The sequence below is a fragment of the Schistocerca nitens genome, chromosome 1, assembly GCF_023898315.1.
Source record: "Schistocerca nitens isolate TAMUIC-IGC-003100 chromosome 1, iqSchNite1.1, whole genome shotgun sequence".
Taxonomy (NCBI): domain Eukaryota; kingdom Metazoa; phylum Arthropoda; class Insecta; order Orthoptera; family Acrididae; genus Schistocerca; species Schistocerca nitens.
In genome coordinates, this window is record NC_064614.1 from 928,241,445 (window position 1) to 928,265,200 (window position 23,756).

The following is a 23,756-nucleotide window of genomic DNA, read 5'->3' on the forward strand; positions in this document are numbered from 1 at the left end:
TACATGCATTAAATTAGGCCTTTTTCCATACTTACAAATTAGAAATGGAAATTGAGATAGATTTCTCAGTCTAGATTACACAAAATTAAAAATAATTTTTGTATATACCAGCAAACCCTTTTTCAATAAAGCCTAGCAGAGCACAGAACAGCTCCAAGGCCAGATACGTAAGTTGAATCAAGGCTAAAACAATGTGCAGTTCCAAAATAAATTGTAAATGGTCTTCATATTGTAACTTATATACCTAAGTTAATAATTAAAGAAGTCATAAGTCATTTTCTTCTATCAATTAAGTGTCCCACACACAATTTCAAGATGTGTATGTAGACTGACAATGACTCGCAAACACTGACTATTGTGTATATACCAATAAATAAATTTCTTCAGATTTGAGTTAGGAAGATGGCTCCTGGGTCAGTTAAAAGAAACAGAGATTGTAAAGAGTTTCAAAGTATGCACTGCCTGAAATGGAGGAAATGAATACAAATGGATAGTTTTGAGAGATGAAATAAAGAAGGCAGCAAATGATCATGCTAGCAAGAATCAAGGCGCAATAGAAATCGTTGGATAACATAATGGATACTGAATTTAACTGACACAAGGAGAAAATATAAAAATGTAGAAAATGAAATGTGCAGAAAGGGGGATAGAGACATAAAAAAAATTAAATTGAAAGAAAGCGCTAATTCACAAAACAGGAATGACTAGAGGAGAAATGTGAAGCTACAGAAGCATGCATAAGGAAATACAGATGCCACCAGCAGAAACATTAAAGAGACCTTTGGGGAAAAGAGAAGCATTTGTACGAACACTAAGAGCTCTCAGCTGCCAACACATTACTAAGTGAAGAAGAAAAGGCTGAAAGGTGAAAGGAATATACAGAAGGGCTGTACAAAGGAAATGAACTTTATGACAATATTATGGAAAGGGAAGAGGAAGCAAGTGAAGCTGAGATGGGGGATATGATTCTGTGAGAAGAATTTGACAGAGCACTGAGAAACTTTAGATGAAACAGCTCACCTGCAGGAGACAACATCCCCTCACAGTTATTGAGATTCATGGGAGAGCAAGCAACAACAAAACTATTCCATCTCATTTGTAAATTATATGAGACAGGTAAAATGCTGTCACACTTCAAGAAGAATGTAAAAACTTTGATTCTAAAGAAAGCAGGTGCTGAATGGTGTGAGTATTATGAAACAATCAGTTCAGCAAGTCATGCTTTCAAAACACTGAGATGAATTATTGACAAAATAATCAAAAGATCAATGGAAACCTATGGGTGCATATGTATGTATACATCATTTGTAGATTTACAGAAACCTTTTGACAATCCTGGCTGAAATCTAGTCTTCAAAATTTTGAAGGTAGCAGTGATAAAATACAAGAAGCAAAATGTTATCTGCAACTTGTGCAAAAACCAGACTGCAATTGTAATAGACAAAGGACATGAAAGAGGCGCAGCAGTTGAGAGAGGAGTGAATACTCAACGTTCTTTGATCTGTATACTGAGCAAGCAACAGAGGACAGTTTGGGGAGTTCCAATAGAAACTTCGAGATTTGCAGAAACTTCATAATTCTGTCAGACATAGAAAAAGACTGAAAACAGCAATTGAACAGAATGGATTGTTTCTTGAAAAGAAATTATAAAATGAATATAAACAAAAATAAAACAAGGGTAATGGAATGTAGTCAAATTAAATCAGATGACGCTGAGTGAATTAAATTAGGCAATGTGCCACTAAAAATAGTAGATGAGTTTTGCTACTGGAGCAGCACAGTAGCTGACAATGGCTGAAGTAGACTGGATATAAAATGCAACTTTGCAAATACCAAGGAAAGCATTTCTGCAAATGGCAAATTTGTTAACATTGAATATAAATTTAAGTGTTAGGAAGTTTTTTTCTGAAGGTATCTGTCTGGAGTGCTGCATTGTACGGAAGCGAAAAGTGAACGGTAAACAGTTCAGACCAGAAGATAATAGAAGCTTTTGAAACGTAGCATTACAGAAGAATGAGGGAGATTATGGGGGTAGAGTGGATAACTAATGAGGAGATACTGAATTGGTGAAAAAAAACTTCTGGTACAATTAGACTAAAAGAAGAGACTTGCTGATACAACATCCTGAAGCATCAAGAAATTATTAATTTGGAAACTGAAGGTGTGTGGAGGCAAAAATTGTAGAGGGAAACCAAGACTTGATTATAGCAAGCAGGTCCATCTGATACGTTGCAGTATTAATGCAGAAATGAAGAAGTTTACACAGGACAGACTAGTGTGGAAAGCACCATCAAACGAGTCTTCATACTAAAGACCACAATAACAACCACTGCCTTATGAACATAACACAAACCTCAAGTTTGCACCATAAATATAAGAACAATCAGTGGATGAGAATGTAATAACTGGTTGTCACATATGGTAATTTAATCAGAATTTTACTTGGAACCATGAACGACTGGAGTAGTGCAACAGTTACCATATGATGAAGAAAAGGGCCATAAAAGGAAAATGAAATACGTAAAAAGGAGGTGGCACATGTATTTCCACTTATGACAAGGACTGCTGTATGTTATCATATTACCAAATCTTGTGAGAATAAAAGAAATGTGTTTTGAGTAAAGGGAGGAAGAACAAATGACAAAGAACACATTCCACTTAGTTAACTTACTTGAAACCTTAATTTTGGGCATAAAGTAGACACTAACCTGGCAGGGTAGCTGCAGTGTTGCACTTGTATTGGGTGGTATGGAGGTGGTGGCTGGTAAACCTGACAGAGTACAGGCTCCAGAGAATAGCCCATTGGGACAGCAGAGTAGCGACACACGGCAGGATCTGAGAGAGCAGCAAATAGGCGTCGAGAAGATGGTGGTGGTGGCCAGTAACCTGAAGGGCTGGCATCATCTCTGCCCCCGTAATGTGGCCTCGCTGTATGAACTTGTTGACTAGACTTCTCTAGCCATTCTTCCAGATAAACACACTGCTTATGGTCATGACGCTTCTTTCGCTTGCCTGCAGAATGTGGCAAAAAATTTCCATTCATTGTCTTCCTCACTGTTTCACTGTGTAACACATGACTGAAAAAAAGAGGATAAACAAAATATTACATTTTTCATTGGATGTTGTTGTTAGATTCAAACAACACCAAGCTAACTGAAAAATAAACCACATGTATTAATTTAGTGTAATGAATGTGTTTTTATATTTTGTATGTTCTTCCCCATGGCTTCCAAAGGGAAACATTAAATTCTTGGGTAATACTTAGACTTTCATTCTAACATTATTAAAAATTTCTTCCACGTCTTTCAGCAAAAAAGTTGTTTTAGTTTTCTGAGTATTTATTTAATGCTTGACAGTTCTTGCTTGTGATTTCAATTTTGTAAGTGAATTCATTACGATTATATGGACACTATCTCATATTTTATGTTCTGGTATTTTTACTATGAAAAGGAAAGTTGCTACTCAATATAGCAGAAATGCTGAGTTCCAGACAGGCACAACAAAAAGACTGTCACAAATAAGCTTTTGGCCAGCAAGGCCTTCGTCAAAAATAGATGTCCGACCCACACACACACACACACACACACACACACACACACACGCACACACACACACACACACACACACACACACACACACACACACACACATGCACACGACTGCAGTCTCTGGCAACTGAAGTGGGGCTACAGTTGCCAGAGATTGAAGTCAGGTGTATGTGTGCTGCGCGCATATATATAATTGTTGGGTTCAAATTAATGATATGGTTATAATAGAGGGAAACATTCCACGTAGGAAAAATATATCTAAAAACAAAGATGATGTGACTTACCAAATGAAAGTGCTGGCAGGTCGACAGACACACAAACAAACACAAACATACACACAGAATTCAAGCTTTCACAACAAACTGTTGCCTCATCAGGAAAGAGGGAAGGAGAGGGAAAGACGAAAGGATGTGGGTTTTAAGGGAGAGGGTAAGGAGTCATTCCACTCCCGGGAGCGGAAAGACTGCTTGTGTCTGTATATGTGTGGATGGATATGTGTGTGTGTGCGAGTGTATACCTGTCCTTTTTTCCCCCTAAGGTAAGTCTTTCCGCTCCCGGGATTGGAATGACTCCTTACCCTCTCCCTTAAAACCCACATCCTTTCGTCTTTCCCTCTCCTTCCCCTCTTTCCTGATGAGGCAACAGTTTGTTGCGAAAGCTTGAATTTTGTGTGTATGTTTGTGTTTGTTTGTGTGTCTGTCGACCTGCCAGCACTTTCATTTGGTAAGTCACATCATCTTTGTTTTTAGATATATTTTTCCTACGTGGAATGTTTCCCTCTATTATAATCATAACACTTAAAATGATTTAATAGATGTTACCAATGTACTTTACTTTCGATGTGATCATAGGAAGCAAAAACTATGATTTTATTACCAAAAAAGCTATTACAGAACCGCTGCCAAACCTCACAGCTGGAATAGGACAGTCCGTATTGTACACTTCTCTCAGTAGTTCTCCTTTCCTAAACAAACTGCATTATAGAATAGTGTAAAACAGTATTGTTGGTCTAAACTATGTGTTTCAAGATGAATAGTACCATTTGTGTGTAAATCTAAGATTTTTAAGTGCCGCACATTTCTTTTTTCTATTTGGATGACTGTGAATGATTTATCATGCAACAAAAACATTAAATAAACATTTCTACCCATGAATGTGTTGCACATCTTCTCACTGTCATCACCTTTTGTTTCATCTTTTCCTTTTTCTGTATCTTTATCTCATTTATGACAGATTTTGTTAACTGTCCTTGAGATTCACCGCTGAATGTTTGGAATTTCGTTTCAAAGAGTTTCTCATAAAAGGCTTATATTCAAAAGTTTGTCCGGCACTTTGGCTGTAGAAAAATTGTAAAAATAAAAACAGTTAGGTCCCAATGCACCACAAGTGCACTTCTGTGCAGAAGAGTTATGTCTGAAAATTTGTGTTACCCAAGTGAAAATAATGACACTGCATTGAAATACTTTCATGTTTTGTTTTATATTTCAATTAGCAACTTATCTCCCTCACCCCAAGTTGCTTTCCAGTGGTGCCTCTCTCATCACCAATCCATACTAGCAGAAGCAGTTTGAGGCTCAGTATATCATTGAATACCCTGTTTGACACTTGTAAGGCTGAAAGCTCATCTGCTGTCTCTTCATTAACCGCCTCCTCTTATCAGAGATTTTCAGATAGAGAGGAAAGGTATTTGGGAATAGTCTTATCTTTCTAGTGACTTACTTCTTTTGACACTTGTAAGGCTGAAAGCTCATCTGCTGTCTCTTCATTAACCGCCTCCTCTTATCAGAGATTTTCAGATAGAGAGGAAAGGTATTTGGGAATAGTCTTATCTTTCTAGTGACTTACTTCTTTTGGAAAACATGGAGTTTACACACAACCTTTTTATACAACTGAACTAGCAAAACTACTATAATGCATTTGGAAGAAATGCTTTGACACTTGATGTATAGTGAATAACAATCCAAAATAAATAATTAAAAGATACACAGAGTCAGGTATGCCACAGAAAATTAATAAAACATTAATAAAAGCTGCAAGTAAATCAATAACAAAAACGGGAAAAAATAAAAAAGTATCTCCAAATGCATTATTTACATGAATAAAATTTAAAAATTTCTAGCCAGGCAGACTACTACCAGGCAAGTCCCCATTCCGTCTGCCCAACAATGCCACAAAATGCAACTACAGGGTGTTTGGCAGAATTATATCAGATCTACAGTGCACCTTTCAAATGAATGGCAACAAAGTGCCCAGACACACTTGGGAGTGTTTAATTTCAACTAAATGTGGTAACGGAATACAGAAATTAGTAACTAATATAACTGACATCAAAAACACACATCAACATAATCTGCTTAAATCACCACACACTGCTGTTCACTGCTAGATGGGAAACTGATTCAGTCTTCCACTATGGCAAGAAAGGCATTCTTCCAGGGAACAACATTTCCTGCTTCACAATTGCTGCTCGTTCTTCCATTTACTGAAAGACTATGCTTTCCTTCCAAAGCTCAATAATCTCATTATCAAATCATGTCTAGAGAAAGATACTGGAAAATCTGCTCCTGATGAGAGCAGATACTTTCAGTCCCTGCTGTGGTCTTCAATGGAAGAGAAGGATGATGCAGCTCTCCAGGTTGTTCAACCCTTTGCAAGCACACTATGTGATCAAAAGTATCCGAACACCTGGCTGAAAATGACTTACAAGTTCGTGGTTCCCTCCATCGGTAATGCTGGAATTCAATATGGTGTTGGCCCACCCTTAGCCTTGATGACAACTTCCACTCTTGCAGGAATATGTTCAACCAGGTGCTGGAAGGTACCTTGCAGTATGGCAGTCCATTCTTCACGGAGTGCTGCACTGAGGTGAGGTATCTATGTTGGTCGGTGAGGCCCGGCACAAAGTCAGCATTCCAAAACGGTGTTCTATAGGATTCACTTCAGGACTCTGTGCAGGCCAGTCCATTACAGGGATGTTATTGTCGTGTAACCACTCCGCCATAGGTCGCGCATTATGAACAGGTGCTCGATCGTGTTGAAAGATGCAATCGCCATCCCCGAACTGCTCAACAGTGAGAAGAACAACAGTGCCTAAAACATCAATGTAGGGTTGTGCTGTGATTGTGCCACACAAAACAACAAGAGGTGCAAGCCCCCTCCATGAAAAACACAACCACTCCATAACACCACTGTCTCTGAATTTTACTGTTGGCACTACACACTCTGGCAGATGATGTTCACCTGGTATTCGTCATACCCACACCCTGCCATGGGATCACCACATTGTGTACTGTGATTCCTCACACCACACAACGTTTTTCCACTGTTCAATCATCCAATGTTTATGCTCCTTACACCAAGAGAGGTGCTGCTTGACATTCACCGACATGACTTACGGCTTATGAGCAGCTGCTCAACCATGAAATCCAAGTTTTCTCACCTCCTGCCTAACTGTCATAGTACTTGGATCCTGATGCAGTTTGGAATTCCAGTGTGATGGGCTGGATAGACGTCTGCCTATTACATATTACAACCCTCTTCAACTGTCGGTGGTCTCTGTCAGTCAACAGATGAGGTCGGCCAGTACGCTTTTGTGCTGTATGTGTCCCTTCACATTTCCACTTCACATCGGAAACAATACACCTAGGGATGTTTAGGAATCTGGAAATCTCACATACAGACGTATGACACAAGTGACACCCAATCACCTGACCACGTTCAAAGTCTACGAGTTCCGCAGAGTGGCCCATTCTGCTCTCTCACAATGTCTAATGATTACTGAGGTCACTGATATGGAGTACCTGGCAGTAGGTAGCAGCACAATGCACCTAATATGAAAAATGTATGTTTTTGGGGGTGTCTGGATACTTTTGATCACATAGTGTATCTTTATCCTTGTGTAACTGCTGCAACCTACATCTGTTTTAACATGCTGACAGTATTCAAAGCCAACAACTTCTATTCTCCAAATTTCCCTCCATTACCAAATACAATTCTTTGCTGTTTCAGTATGCATCCTATCATCTAATCTCTTCTTTTAATCAGGTTGTGCAATAATTCTTTTTCCAATTCAGTTCAGTGTCTTCTCATTGTATAATGTACCAGGTGATCAAAAAGTCAGTATAAATTTGAAAACTGAATAAATCATGGAATAATGTAGATAGAGAAGTACAAATTGACACACATGCTTGGAATGACATGGGGTTTTATTAGAACCAAAAAAATACAAAAGTTCAAAAAATGTCCAACAGATGGCGCTTCATCTGATCAGACTAGCAATAATTAGCACAACAAAGTAAGACAAAGCACAATTGATGTTCTTTACAGGAAATGCTCAATATGTCCACCATAATTCCTCAACAATAGCTGTAGTTGAGGAATAATGTTGTGAACAGCACCGTAAAGCATGTCCGGAGTTATGGTGAGGCACTGGCATCGGATGTTGTCTTTCAGCATCCCTAGAGATGTTGGTCGATCACAACACTTGCGACTTCAGGTAATCCCAAAGCCAATAATCGCGCGGACTGAGGTCTGGGGACCTGGGAGGCCAAGCATGACGAAAGTGGCGGCTGAACACACGATCATCACCAAACGTCACGCGCAATAATACAGCTTCACTAAAAGCGCCTTTTCAGGTAACATCAACATGCTGCGACTGCTGCCGCATCTGATTCTCTCTCTCATTACAGCTCCTTTTATACACGATTGTCATGCACAGTCATTGACATTTTGCTGTCCAGCACCATCTGTCAGACAATTTGTGAACTTTTTTTTTTCCCTAATAAAACCCTATGTCATTTCAAGCATGTGTGTCAATTTTTACCTCTTTATCTACATTATTCTGTGGTTTACTAAGTTTTCAAATTTATACTGACTTTTTGATCACCCGGTATATTTATCTAAACTTCAGCATTCTTCTGTAACACCACATTTCGAAAGCTTCTATTCTCTTTTGTAAAACTGTTTATCAACCAAGTTTCATTTTCGTGCAACACTATGTTCCAAACAAATACCTTCAGAATATACTTGTTGATATTTGAATTCAAAGCAAACAAACTTCTCTTTTAACGAAGTGATGTTACTGCTATTTCCAGTCTGAATTTATATCCACTCTACTTTGGCCATCATCAGTTATTTAGCTGCCTGAATAGCAAAACCCATCAATAATTTTTAGTTCTTATTTCCTAATCTAATCCCCTCAGCATCACCTGATTTAATTAAAGTGTATTTCATTACCCTTACTTTAGATTTGATGATGTTACACTTATAATACCCACTACCCATTCACTCAACTCCTCTGCCATGTCTGAATGAGTTACAAAGTCACTGTCGAAAGTCAAAGTTGTTACATTTTTATCCCTGAATTTTAATTTTTTTCCAAATTACTACTTATTTTGCTTTACAGAGTGCTTAATCTACAAATGAGCATCATTGGGAATAGACAACCCTCTTTCACTACCTTCCACAATGTTCAACTACATGGCTATTCAAAAAGAAGGGTCAGATTTCAAACTTTTATTGCTTCCAAACTACAAAAGACAGAAACACAATTGCAATGTTCCTGGAAAGAGAAAAGCTGAAATTATTACGCATTCAATGTGACCACCATGTGTTACATGACAAATATCAAAATGAAAGCTCATTTCCTGCCACACATGAAGCACCTGGCCTCTCATTGTCGAATTTGCAGCTTCAAAAATGTGACGTTGCAAACTTTCAAGAGCGTCAGGCATGGGGGGAATAAAAAGGTGTGATTCAAGTGGATTTCATTACCCTTGTTTTAGATTTGTTGAGTGTTCATCTTATAATATCCACTACCCATCCACTCAACTGCTCTTCCAAGTCCTCTGCCATCTTTGAGAGAATTACAAAATCATTGGCAAACTTCAAAGTTGCTAAATTCTTATCCCTGAACTTTAATTTACTTTCCAAATTACTCCTTATTTTGCTTTATTGTGCTTAATCTATAACTGAGTAACCACACAGACAAAAGTCACAAGGTGTGAGGTCTGGGATGTTGGATTGGAAGAGGAGGAACAGAAGATGATTTTCTTTGCCGGTGGCCTCCCAGATCTCCAGACCTCATCTTGTGACTTATATGTGGGGTTACGTAAATGTCTGCATTTTTATCACCCTACGCCTGGCACTCTTGAAAGTCTGCAACATTGTGTTGTTGAAGCTGTGAATTCGATAACTAGAGAACAGCTGCTACGTGTATGGCAGGAAATGAGCCACCATTTTGATATTTGTGGTGTCATACATGGTGCTTACATTGAACACATAAAAATTTGAATTTCTCTTTCCAGGAACGTTAGAACTGTGATTCTATCTTTTGTAGTTTGGAAACAATAAAAGTTTGAAAGCTGTTCCTTCTTTTTGAATAGGCCTGTATTATAACTATGATTTTGTTCCCTGAATTTTATCATTGCTACCTTCAGAATTTCAAAGAGGCAGTTGGTTGGTTTAAAACATGGGGGAAGGGACCAAACTGCTAGGTCATCGGTCTCTTGTTCTGAATAAAACAATGCCACAAGGGTAGGAATAAAACAAGTGAGACTGACAACACAAAATGGAGAGAAAGGAAAAACCACAAGAACGACAGAAGGACAACAAACACTTAAATGGACAAAAGGGGAGAAGAAAACCACAGAAACGCAAGAAACAGGTAGAAGAGATTAAAATGACAAAACATATTACCATACTGACTGACCTTGAGAATAAAAAGGAGAAGCCAGCCACTCTGCAACACATTAAAACCGCCACCCTAAAATCACTAAGGTGGAGGACACAGAGGGACAAAGGACATGCGCTAAAATTTAGATCAAATTATAAAACCCACCCACATGAATAAAATGTAAAACTAAATCAGCAAATGAGGCATTGTCAGATAAAATTAGTGGCAATTAGTGCGGTAACCGAAGATTTTGTCACAGGGCAGTCAAAGTCGGACCTGAACCAGAATATGGGCCACTGTCAACCAGGCACCGCATTGACACTGAGGCGGGTCTTCACGGCGCAGGAGGTAGCTGTGGGTTGCCCAAGCGTGGCCAATGCGGAGCTGGCAGAGAACCACAGAGTCCCTGCAAGAGGCCCTCATGGAGGACTGCCACACATTCATAGTCTCATTAATGGCACGCAGTTTGTTGTGCGATTCCGTCTCCCAAAGCTGAAAAACCTAGCGGCGTAAAAACGAATGCAGGTCAGTTATTGGTACGCTAATCTCCATGAGCAGTTTTCGTGTAGCCTGTTTAGCCAGCCTGTCAGCAAGTTCATTGCCTGGGATTCCGATGGGTCCTGGGGTCCACACAAACACCACTGAACGACCGGACTGTTCCAGGGCATAGATGGACTTCTGTATGGTCACTAGCAAAGGATGACGAGGGTAGCACTGGTCGATAGCTTGTAGGGTGCTCAAGTAGTCAGTGCACAGAAGAAACGGTCGCCCCGGAGCATGAACGGATCTGCTCAAGAGCATGAGATATAGCTACCAGCTCTGCAGTGAAAACACTACAAGCCATCAAGCAATTCAATATGTCCTCCATGGATACACGCGAAGCCGACATGACCATCAGCCATCGAGCCATCAGTTGAACCACTTCATGGCCTCGGTACATATCAAGAGGAAGTGACAGCGGAGAGCCACGGGGTGAACTGAGTCCTTTGGGCCACGTGAAAGGTCCAGGTGAAGCCTCGGCCTAGGTGTACACCATGGAGGTGTACGCAAATGGACCTCAAGTTTAGGTGGTAAAGGCAAAGACTCCAGTTCCAATAGAAGGAATCGGAAGCGAACTGCAATTGTAAGCCCTCACCTGAGCCGCCGATGCGGGAGATGAACTGTCATGGGTGGGAAATGGAGACGGTAATTCAGATGGGCAGAAGGACTACAAACCTGTGCGATGTAACTGGTGAGCAGTTGCACACACCTGACCTGCAACGGAGGGACTCCAGCCTCCGCTAGGATGCTGGTCACCCTGGACTCGTCCTAAAAGCTCCCGTCGTTGGTCGAACGCCACAGTGGTGCACTGGGTTGAGTAAACACAATGCTGAGGGCACCGCCAAACCATAGACCACACTCCCATAATCAAGGCGGAATTGAACAAGGGCTCTGTAGAGCTGCAGCAGCGTAGAGCGATCTGCACCCCAGTTGGTGTTGCTCAGGCAGCGAAGGGCATTGAGGTGCTGCCAACACTCCCGCTTCAGCTGACGAAGATGAGGAAGCCACATCAATCAGGCATCTAAAACCTGTCCTAAGAATCGATATGTCTCCACTACTGTGAGTGGATCATCATTAAGGTAAAGTTCTGATTCCGCATGAACGGTAAGACACCAACAGAAGTGCATGACACATGACCTTGCGGCTGAAAACTGGAAGCCGTCGGCTAGAGCCCATGACTGCTCCTTGTGGATGGCTCCCTGTAGGTACCGCTCAGAAACACCAGTACTGGTGGAGCAGCACGAAATGCAGAAGTCGTCTGCATACAGAAAGGGTGAGACGGACAGCCCTGCAGCTGCTGCTAGACCATTAATGGCCACAAAAAAATAGAGATACACTCAATACACAGCCCTGTGGGATCCCATTCTCCTGGATGTGGGGGGAACTATGGGAGGCACCAACTTGGACACGGAAAGTACGAAGTGACAGGAAATCGTGGATAAAAATCGGGAGCGGGCGTCATAGACCCTACTCGTATAATGTGGCAACGATATGATGCCACCAGATGTATAATGTGGCAAGGATATGATGTCACCAGGTGGTGTCATACGCTTTTCGAAAATCAAAAAAAGACGGCAACAAGGTGTTGGTGTCTGGAAAAGGCTGTTCGGATGTCAGACACAAGAGTCACAAGATTATCAGTGGTAGAGCGACACAGGCATAATTCTGTCCTGGCACGGAGCCAGTAGGCCACATCACTCCAGGACCCAACCCAACCGCTGACACACCATAAGTTCCAGCAGCTTACAAAGAACGTTGGTGAGGCTGATGGGCCGATAGCTACCCACATCAAGTGGGCTTTTGTCAGGTTTGAGCACTGGTACGATTGTGCTCTCCTGCCAGTGCGATTGGAAAGACGCCATAGCACCACATTCGGTTGAAGATCACAAGGAGATGTCACTTGTAGTCAGACGGGAGATGTTTAATCATATGACTGTGGATCCGGTCTGGCCCAGGAGCTGTGTCGGGACAATGTGCAAGGGCACTGAGGAGCTCCTACTCTGTAAATGGGGTGTTATAGGGTTCACTGTGGCATGTAGTGAATGAGGGGTCTTTCCCTTCCATCCATCATTTGAGAGTGTGAAAGGCTGGGGGGTAATTCTCTGATGCAGAGGTTCGAGCATAGTGCTCAGCAAAGTGCTCGGCAATCGCGCTTGCGTCGGTAGATAACGTGCCATTTATGTTAAACACCGGGAACACCTGTTGGGACCCGGTACCCAAAAACTCATTTGAAGTTTCCCCAGACTTTGGAAGGTGACGTACGGCACCCGATGCTTGAGACGTATTTCTCCCAACACTACTGTTTCTGTCTATTGATAATCTGGCAAACGCGGGCACGGAGCCGTTTAAAGGCTATGAGGTGCTCCAGGGTGCTTATGCCGCTGTAGAGCTCGCCAATGGTCCTTAATTGCCTCAGCGACTTCCGGCGACCACCAAGGGACTGTCCTTCGGCGGGGGCACCCTACAGAACAAGAGATCATGTTTTCCGCCACAGAAACGATCGTTGTAGTTACCTGCTCAACCACCACATCAACGTTACCATGTGGGGGAAATTCAATGGTGACAGCAGAGGTGAAAGCATCCCAGTCTGCCTCGTTTAAAACCCTTCTGGGCTGGCGTACATGGGCCTGACACCGGGGCAGTGACAGGAAGATGGGGAAGTGGTCACTACCTCACAGGTCATCATGTGCTCTCCAGTGGATAGATGGGAGAAGTCCAGGACTGCAAACTGAGAGATCAATGGCCGAATTTGTGCCGTGGGACACACTGAAATTTGTGGGGGCACCTGTATTTAAGAGGCAGAATTTGAACTGAGAAAGTAAGGTTCCAACATCTCTGTCTCAGCCAGTAAGCTCGGTGCCACCCCACAAGGGGTTATGAGTGTTAAAATCTCCCAAAAATAGGAAAGGTTTAGGGAGTTGATGAATCAGTGCAGCCAATGCATTCTGGGGTACTTCACCATCTAAAGGAAGATATACGTTCCAGACAGTTATTTCCTGTGTCGTCCTTATCCTGACAGCCACAGCTTCAAGAAGGGTTTGAAAGGCCACATGTTCACTACATACAGAGTTCAGAACAGACGCAAACTCCACCTGACACTCTATTATAGTCACTATGTTTCTCATAATATCCCCTATAGCTGCGAAGGGCAGGAGTCCGCATTTCCGGGAACCAGGTTTCCTGGAGAGCAATGCAGAAAGCAGGTGTAAAGCTTAACAGTAGCCGTAGCTCAGCCAGGTGGTGGAAAAAACCACCGCAATTCCACTGGAGGATGACGTTATCGTGAGGCTGGGAAGGCATTAAGTGCTCAAGGAGGCAGGTTATGCCACAGGGTCACCTGCTGCCACCAATTGAGTATTTGTAGCCATTTCTATGGTGGATGAGGCATCAGTGAGATCCAGGTCTGCAGGGGACGCTAAGATTTCCACCGCATCCTCAGATGCAGAATTGATAGGGAGTGGTGGTGTTGGGGTCACCAGAGGGCCCGTTTCTTAGCAGACTTCTTAGTTTGCCTGCTCTCTCGCTTCTCTTTAGGGGCACGCTGGGACGATTTCTCCGAAGCAGCTTCCGGCACGGAGGAAGACCGTGAAGCTCGTCCTCCAGCAGCTTTTGGCTCCTTGAGCCACTGGCGAGTGTCCGCTGTGGCATTAGTGGAGATCTTGGAAGAGAGGGGCCCAAGGAATCGCACGAGAGGAGCCGGAGGAGGTTGTTACTTCTCCAGCAAGGAGGAGGAGACTGATATCCCCTGTATTTGGGGGAGAGGGGGTGTTGCTCCCGAAGTAGGTGCTTTGATAGCAGCGGAGGAAGATTTGCTCCCAACCACCAAGGGGGCAGATGTATTCTAGTGGCCCAGAGGGCCCACGGCTTATGACACAGAGTGAGGAATCACTGGCAGTTGGGATGGCAATGGTGACATTGCTCCAGCATATGTCGACGTCAACTGAATGGGGTGTAACCTTTCAAATTTACGTTTAGCCTCTGTGTAAGTCAATCAGTCCAGGGTCTTGTACTTCATGATTTTCCACTCCTTTTGGAGTACTGGGCAGTCTGGTGGGCAGGGGAGTGGTGCTCTCCACAGATGATGCAAGTGGGAGGTGGCGCACGTGGTGTATCTGGATGCAGTGGACGACCGCAGTCAAGACATGTGGTGCTGGAAGTGCAGTGGGAAGACATGTGCCTGAACTTCACATAGGGGGAGCAACATATGGTTTAATGTCACAGCGGTAAACCATCACCTTGACCTTTTCGGGCAATGAATCACCCTCAAAGGCCAAGATGAAGGGACTGGTAGCAACCCTGTTGTCTTTGGGTCCCCTGTAAACACACTGGATGAAATGAACACCCCGTCGCTCTAAACTGGCGCAGAGCTCGTTGTCAGACTGCAAGAGGAGATCGCGATGGGAAATGATCCCCTGGACCATGTTGAGGCTTTTCTGGGGAGTGACAGAAACAGGAATATCGCCCAGCTTATCACAGGCGAGTAACACTCAGGATTGGGCTGGGGATGCTGTCACTTCTCCAAACTTATCCTCAACGTGTTCAATAAAAAACTGAGGCTTTGTAGGTAGAAAGGAGTCCGCACCACTCTTGCTACGGACGAATATAGCGAATATGGCTCACTCCGTTCTGTAGCCCTACATTCCTCCCATGGTGTAGCGAGGGAGGGAAATGATTTAGGATCATACCTGTCAGCACTGTATTCGATCTTGCCCTTCTTGGAGACTGCTGGTGCTGTACGGTCACCAGCAAGAGATGACTTAGTCTGCTTCATTATGGGTCATCCACCCTGATGCCACTCACTCCAATCAGGGGCTCTCCCCACGGGCACCACCTAGCCACAGCAAAGGCCAACTGGCAAGATGGCTGTTGCCAGGAGTTCTGATGCCTAAGGAAGACAAGCATCTACTCCCTGGCATACATGGGGAGTTTACAGCTCAGACACAATCCCTGTGTTGCCAGGGGCCTACCACCTAATGGGTACATGACAGCCCCACAACGGACTGGCTACCATGCTGGATATTGGGCGCAGAAAAATCCAATATTGTCATGGGGGCGAAAGGGGACAGGGGGCAACGGAAGAAGATGACATACCGCGGAAAGTGTCCTTGCCCAAATAGATGAATTGCAGGTGGAGATGCAAACCCATGACAAGATATTCAGGAGATCGAATCTAAGGGCACTATGGGTAACTCGTGCATCACGTATGGCATTCTTCCCCATATGGCCCATACTTCTGTAGAATTTTGAAAGTTGCAGGTCAAACCATAGAATGGGACCTGCACTCATAGGGCTGAAAAGTGAGAGACTCCTTTTAGTTGCCTTTTACGACAGACATGGAATACTTCGGACCTATTCTAGCTTCTAGGCCTGCAGGGGGCAAAGAGGCAACCAGTCAACATTGTCGAAAGCTTTCTCTAAATGAAACAATGGAAAATCTAGGATGGAATGTAACAATATTAGAGAAGCAAAGTTGCCACTCACCATATAGCAGAGATGCTGAGTCGCGATAGGCACAACCAAAAGACACACAATTATAGCTTTCGGCTATTAATCTTTCTCTAAATCTATAGATATGTGATCTATAGATACTTGAACAGTGTCACAAATCAAATGAGTACTAGTAATGACCCAATGTATTTTATTCTAGATGAAACCACTGACAGGCAGAACAAATATGAATTGAACATTTCACTAGGTCCCCTGAAAGGTAAATGAAGTCCTTGCTTTTATTGACTTACTTTCTTGAAAAAAAGAGACAATGTCACCGTACGACAATGTTTCAACAATACATGTTTGGTGTTGTGGCTTGATATAGTGTTCAAGTATGGCTAGTACATGCAGATGAAGCTTCTCACATGGGACTTCCCGGCAGATCAAACCTTTGTGCTGGACTGGGACCTGAATCAGGGACCTTTGCCTTTCGCAGGCAAGTGCTCTCCCAACTGTGCTATCCAGCACAACTCACAAGCTGCCCTCGCAGCTTTACTTCTGCCAACACCTCATCTACTATCTTTCCAATTTTGCAGAAGTTCTTCTATTTATTCTGCAGGATTAGTACTCTTTCTTCTCTGCAGTAGAGTGTGTGCTGATCTGAGACTTCCTCGCAGATCAAAACTGTGTGCCAATCCGAGACTCGAACCTGGGATCTTTGCCTATCACATGCAAGTGCTCAACCAACTAAACTATCCCAACATGACTCACAACCTGCCCTTGCAGCTTTACTTCTGGAGTACCTCATCTCCTGCCTTATAAACTTCACAGAAGTTTTCCTGCATATCATGCAGGGCTAGCACTCCTAGGAGAAAGGATATTATGGCAACATAGCTTAGCACAGTCTGGGAGATTGTTTCCATGATAAATTTTCACACTGCAGCAAAGTGTGTGCTAAGGGGAGCCATCCTGGCAAATTGAAACTTTCTGCCAGAACAGGACCCAAATCTGGGACCTCTGTGAGGGCACATCATGAGTCATATTTGACTAGCTCATTGGGCAGAGCACCTGTCCACAAAAGGCAAAAGTCCCAGGTTTGAATCATGGAGCAAGAAACAGTTTTAATCTGCCAAGCAGTATCAAATCAGTACACCCTCATTCTAGAAGCTCCTCACCTGTTACTTGCATTTCCCAGTTTCAAGTCTATGTTCGCAACTTTAAATATGTGACCTCACAGGCATATCAACAACGAGTTTGAGAGGTATTAAAAGAATAATTTATAGCATGCATTAAACAAAGCCTTAAAACTTCCTTTATAACATTCCTTTTTTATGGGTAAATAGCTGAAAGCAGTAGTGTTTATCTTCAACCGTTTTCAAGCTGTATGCAGATTTTTAGGCGCTTTGTGAGATGATTCTTCAGCAGTAAGAAAAGCTAAAGACCTATCAGATAAACAAGAACTATATGTCAAGCTTTATGACATGCATGGACACACTTCCCTGAAAACAACCATGAGAAAACTGGTGTAAGGGTGTTTCAAAAAAGAAGCAACATGAACCATTTTGACACACAGGGTACACTTAAAGGTACTGGAGAACAGAAACTCAGGCAAATCTTAGCGAAAAACCGTGATGTTGAGACTGCAGAAACAAACAAGAATATTGATTATTGTTAAAGATGTGCACATATTGGGTCTTTTGCTGTAGAACATAACTTCTCTATTCAAAAACATTTGCTGAATGATTATAGATGAAGTCTCACTCCAAAAATAAAAAGATTTAAGTCTTGAATGTTATTTGTTTCAACATTTTTCTGAACTATACAGAATGTTCTGTGAGGTGTTTCACAAGCATTCGCGCGAGTGAATTCCCTTGGGAGGTTTGTGTTTTAATAACTCCTACATACATTCCATAATACACATTTACATTTGGAACCTTTTCAGCACTTTTAGTGCCTAAAGTGCTGCATCTTCTTTGTCACATTTTTCATCTAAAAATGCTGCATCTGGTTATGTGTGAAGCTTCTACTTTGCATCCATGTGGACCACAAGATGTGTGACAATAGCAAGTCTGTCATGAATGTGTTATTTATGCAGTTCCCATCACACTTGTTTCCACTGATGCTGTGTTCTCCAGGAACACACTAACCACACTAATCACCTTCAAATAGTGGTCTACTTGGTAGAGATAAACAAATCTCTTTAATTGTCTCCATTCCCTACAGTAAGCTTAGTTTTTCTTTTGCTAATGTGTTTATCAGATAAAGTCGATCCCTCAACTTACTCATAATGAAACTATACACACGATTACTTAATTTATGTTTAATGAACTATATTCATGATGTCTCACTGTGCGATGAGTAAAGTCATTTGGTTTAAGAAAATATTTTTTTCAATAAAAATATTTATTTATCATGATCTCATTGTGCCATCAGGCCCTCTCTTACAAATATGACTACATGTTGGCCATTTATGTGATTGGTTCTGTCATTAAACTAAATTAAACTCCACCCAAATGGGCCATGAAGGCCCAAAGGTACAAACTGGCCGCCATGTCATCTCAGTCCACTGACATCTCTGGATGCTGATATGGAAGGGCATGTGGTCAGCACACTGCTATCCCAGCCATATACGATACCGGAGACACTACTTCTCGATCAAGTAGCTACTCAGTTTGCCTCACAAGGGCTGAGGGCACCTTGCTTGCCAACAGGGTTTGGCAGACCAGATGGTCACCCATCCAAGTGCAAGCCCAGCCCAACAGTGCTTAACTTTGGTGATCTGACAGGAACCAGTGTTACCATTGCGGAAAGGCCACTGGCAGTTCTGTCATTAGTCATTTAAATTTAATAACTGAATAAACTGAGAAATTTATGCATTCAATAGAATTTTTCAAGCAAATATTATTTCATTATGCACCCATTTGTGCAGGAGTAAGATTCACTTCTGAATAAGGGAAACCTTTTGCATTTCTAGCACTAACTTTACTGTCACTACTGTTATTTTCAAACTGTAGTTAATACATATAAACAAATGACAATATTATAAAAAGGATAAATTGCTACTCACCGTATAGTGGAAATGTTGAGTCACAAACACGAACAACAAAAGGACTGCTACACAAGTAATTTTTTCGCCAAAAAGCATTATTTTGACTATGACAAAACACACACACACACACACACACACACACACACACACACACACACACACACACACACAGAGTCTCTGGCTGGCGAGGTCAGACTGCAAGTAACTGTGCATGACGGGAGAAGCAATCTGGGTGGTGGGGGGTAAGGAAGAGGCTGGGAGGGGGAGGGATAGCAAGGTAGGGCTGAAGGGTGGTAAAGTGCTGCTTGTGGGAGCATACAGAAGTGGAGAGAGGGTAGGGCAGCTAGATACAGTCAGGAGGTTAGACAGACGGCAGGATGGGGTAGGGGTGGGGGGTAGGGGAGAGGGAGGAGAGTGGGAAAGGAAAGAAGGAAAAAGAATGTCGGTGCGTTGGTGGAATAGAAGACTGTGTAGTGCTGGAATGGCAACACAAAAGGGGATGTGGGTAGAGAACAATAATGGAGGTTGAGGCCAAGAGGGTTATAGAAACGTAGGATACATTGCAAGGAGAGAATCCACCAGAGCAATTTAGAAAAGTTGGTGCAGGTAGGATGGATCCAGGACAGGAGGAACTGAATGACATTCTCCATTAAGTGTTTCGACTACCTCTCATTGTGGCCTGAAATGAGGAATGTCCTACCCACTATCCTTCCCACCCCTCCCACACTGGTATTCCGCCACCCGCAGAACCTACACAATATCCTCATCCATCCCCGCACATTCCTTGCTCCCAGCACCTTGCCTCATGTCTCATATCCCTGTAATAGACCTGCGTGCAAGATCTGTTCCATACATCCCCCCTCTACCAACTAATCCAGTCTCGTCACAAGTATCAAAAGCAGGGCAACCTATGAAACCAGTCATGTGATCTACAAGCTAAGCTGCAACCACTGTGCTGTGTTCCATGTGGGCATGACAACCAACAAGCTGTCTGTCTGCATGAATGGCCCCTGACAAACTGTGACCAAGAGGAACAGTTGGACCACCCAGCAGCTGAGCACATCACCCAACGCGATGTTTTTCATTTCAATGACTGCTTCAAAGCACGTGCCATCTGGATCCTTCCTACCAACATCAGCTTTTCTGACTTGAGCAGGTAGGAGCTCTCCCTGCAACCCTCCTGGCCTCAACCTTTGTTAGTCATTGTCCTTCACACACCTATCCCCTTCCCTGTTCCCATTCCAGCACTACACAGCCTTCAATTCAACCAACACAGCCACAGTCTTTCTTTTTCTCTCCTTTTCCACTCCTCTCCTCTCCTTTCCCTCAGTCTATCCTCCTGACTGCACCTGGCTGTTCTACCCTCTCTCTACCTCATTCCTGTATAATCCCACAAGCAGCACCCTTTCCCTGCTATCCTACCCCCTTTCAGCCTCCTCCTTACTCCCACCACCCAGATTGCTTTTCCCATCATGCACACTTGCTCACCATGTGGTCTCAGTGGCATGAGATAGTGTTCGCACGCGCGCGTGTGTGTGTGTGTGTGTGTGTGTGTGTGTGTGTGTGTGTGTGTGTGTGTGTGTGTGAGAGAGAGAGAGAGAGAGAGAGAGAGAGAGAGATTTTTTTTATCAGAAGAAGGCTTTTTGGCTGATAGCTTACTTGTTTAGCAGTCTTTTTGTTGTTCCTGTCCACAACTCAACGTATCCACTATAATATAATAATATTGTTATTATTCCATCCTGGATTTTACATATCAACAAATGTTATATACGCTGCCAGCACACAAACAAGCACCCCCGGGCACACATAGGCAAAAGACTGATATGCAGGCAGTCAGGCAGACGGTCCAGAGCCTGTGCGACAGTTCTGCACTACCCGAGCCCATGCATATAGCATTGGCCATGTGGTTAGCGAAAGCAATGCGCAGAATGTGTGTAATTGGGCCACCTGAGTGGTAGTCTATACTAGCTGTTTCTGCCCGCATGCAAACTGAGGGATCACAGCAGTGCCCATGCCAGTAGTTTAGCTAGGTGGGTGCAGTTCGCAATGGGTACCGGCTCGGTGGCAGAGACAAAATTTGGTGGGTTCTGTACAATGAGTTGTAAAAACATATTCTTTTCCATCACTTCATTCCTAACATTTCTGGTAACTAGAAAGTGTATGGACTGCACCTGACCCATTTCCATGCCTTTGTGGATTTTACAGCTTGAAATTATTTTAACCCAGTGCTTGAGACACCCATGTCAATTATCTCAGAGATGCTGGTTTTTGCATTAGAAACTGAGAAGGTGAATGTTAAAATGCATCAACAAGTTGCTACAAGAAAATGGTACACAGTGCAAAACCACGGAACTTTCTGCTGTTTTAAAGCCAAGCAATCTGATTAAAACTTTGAAAAAACTTCCCATGACTGTAAAAATTTTAGTTGTCAATTATGATGAGATTTCTGAAGATGGTATCTTTGCAGTAGTTCCATACATAAGAGGATTTCAGCAAGCTGCCAAAGTTCCAAACGAAGAGTCTCTTTGCTGAACATGTTTAAGATTCTCACAGTTTGTAGTTTAACATGAATTTTCCAGGTCTTTCCCACCTTCATTTTAGAATCAATATTTTCCTTAAATCTGTCTCTTTTGGTAGCATCATGTGAGAGAAGTTTTCCAAAACTCAAATTCATTAAGAATTATCTTAGGTCCATTATGAGCCAGGTATGATGCTAGTTTGTTAATCAAAACTAGTGTAGCTAAAGGTATCAATTCCTATGACACAGTTTCAAAATCTGCAGCAGGAAAAATTACAAGGAGGAGATTCAAAGCTACATGTTAAAGTCACCAATTACTAATATCTTTGACTATCTGTACAGCTTCCTTAACAATCAACAAAACTGTGTTATTTATTTTAAAAAAAGGTGTTTTAGTAATTTGTTTCCACTTCTAAAAACTGTTTACGAAATTTTTACCATTATACTTTGTTAACTTGCTTCTCCCCAAAAATCATTTGATGCTTTTGTAGAGTCGGTGGGGGTTGGGGGACGACAAGTTACAGCTATACACCCAGTTCCAAACTACCACTGGAACATGCACTACAGGGCCAGGCTGGAACAGCCTAATGTAAGTAAATAAAAGTATTATGTTGTTGCTCTTTGAATACCTAGCTTTTTAAACACCCGTCTACATGAGATTTGACACTATTCGCCAGATGATAATCTAACAGCATGCTTCTATGTGATTACATTGTGTAAAATTACCTCACAATATTATACTAGGTGACATTAACGAATGGAAATTGTCAAAGAAAGCTAATTTACTGATGCTTTCTGTGCCAAAATCAGTAAGAATGGTGAAACAGCTACTAACCCTAGAACTGTACACCAGGGTCACTCTGACCCTTGGGTTTTTTGTTTGCCACTGTGCGTGCATTACTGCAAATACACAACCTACTGTCACCAATGTAAATTAAGCATTGGGTGACATTCAGTAGAGGACAGATGTTTGAAGTTGTGAGAGATTACTGTTTAATCAATTTGACAGCAACATTTTTTGAAGGTCACTGTGACCTTGGAGTACACATTGTGTAACAGTTCTGTAGCTGAGTGTGAAGTACATTTATGTGAAAATGCCACATAGGAGTGACAATATACTAATGGAGGATGCCTTATGGGAAGCAGTGTTTGAAGAACTAAATTGTGAAAGTGACGTACATGATTTTTGTGATGAAAGTGATTCTGAAGCTGATGCTCCTACAGCAGTTGTGGATAACGGTAAAATTGATCTGTCTACAGAAACTTCAGACAGCGATGAAGAAAATACAATTATCCATGGCAAGAATGGTGATTGTTGTCACACAGCTGTCCCTAATAGTTCCAAGTCTGCCAGCTGCTGATAACTTGTAGCCCATATTCAACTGAGAACACTTCGAAGTATTCATGTAATATGTGCATTTCATTAAATGACTAGCATCTTCAGCTAATTAAACTGCAAATAAAGTGTTTCGATCCAGAACACTTTCAGGTTTCTTCATTGAAAAGTTTCCACAAGACAGTTTTTACTTAGTTTTGAATTTTGGATTCATTAATACAAATATTACATGACGGAAGTGAAAGAAATTGAGTTTAGTACACGAGAGTCCAATTTCATTATAAAACATTCTATTTTCCGGCAATTTCTCCGGAACTTAATTGAGGGTCAATTTAACCCTGGTGCATGACAATGTCAGAGGTGTACATTATATTACAGGCAAAATTAAACAAACCATATTTGTTGGAATTACTACAAGTTTATACCACAAGAAGTTGAAGATCTTTGTGAAATGTAACAAGAATTGTAAAACAACAAGAATTCACACTATAGGATAGTAATGGACAATTTTAATGCAAATGTAGAGACTAAGATGGAAAACGTCCCTTCAATAGTGAACAGATTGCATATCAGAAACAAAAGAGGAAACATCTTAGTGGAATTCACAATAAAGAATTGAAGGCACATCTTAAACTTTCTGCCAGATAAACCCAGGCATAAAA

General features: G+C 42.2%; 1 protein-coding gene across 2 annotated transcripts in view; it reads right to left on the reverse strand.

Moving 5' to 3' along the window:
• LOC126193149 (uncharacterized) overlaps positions 1-23,756 on the reverse strand; it is a 229,521-nt gene that overhangs the window by 196,029 nt on the left and 9,736 nt on the right. Inside the window, exons 1-2 of one of the 2 annotated variants that reach the window (XM_049932663.1) lie at positions 5,058-5,099; positions 2,709-3,077 (exon numbers count right to left, since the gene is read on the reverse strand). In XM_049932663.1, the coding sequence (XP_049788620.1) occupies positions 2,709-3,077; positions 5,058-5,089 (401 nt within the window). In that variant the 5' untranslated portion in view covers positions 5,090-5,099. Of the gene's footprint in view, positions 1-2,708; positions 3,078-5,057; positions 5,100-23,756 lie in introns of those variants that run through there. The other variant, XM_049932664.1, reaches the window with a different exon arrangement.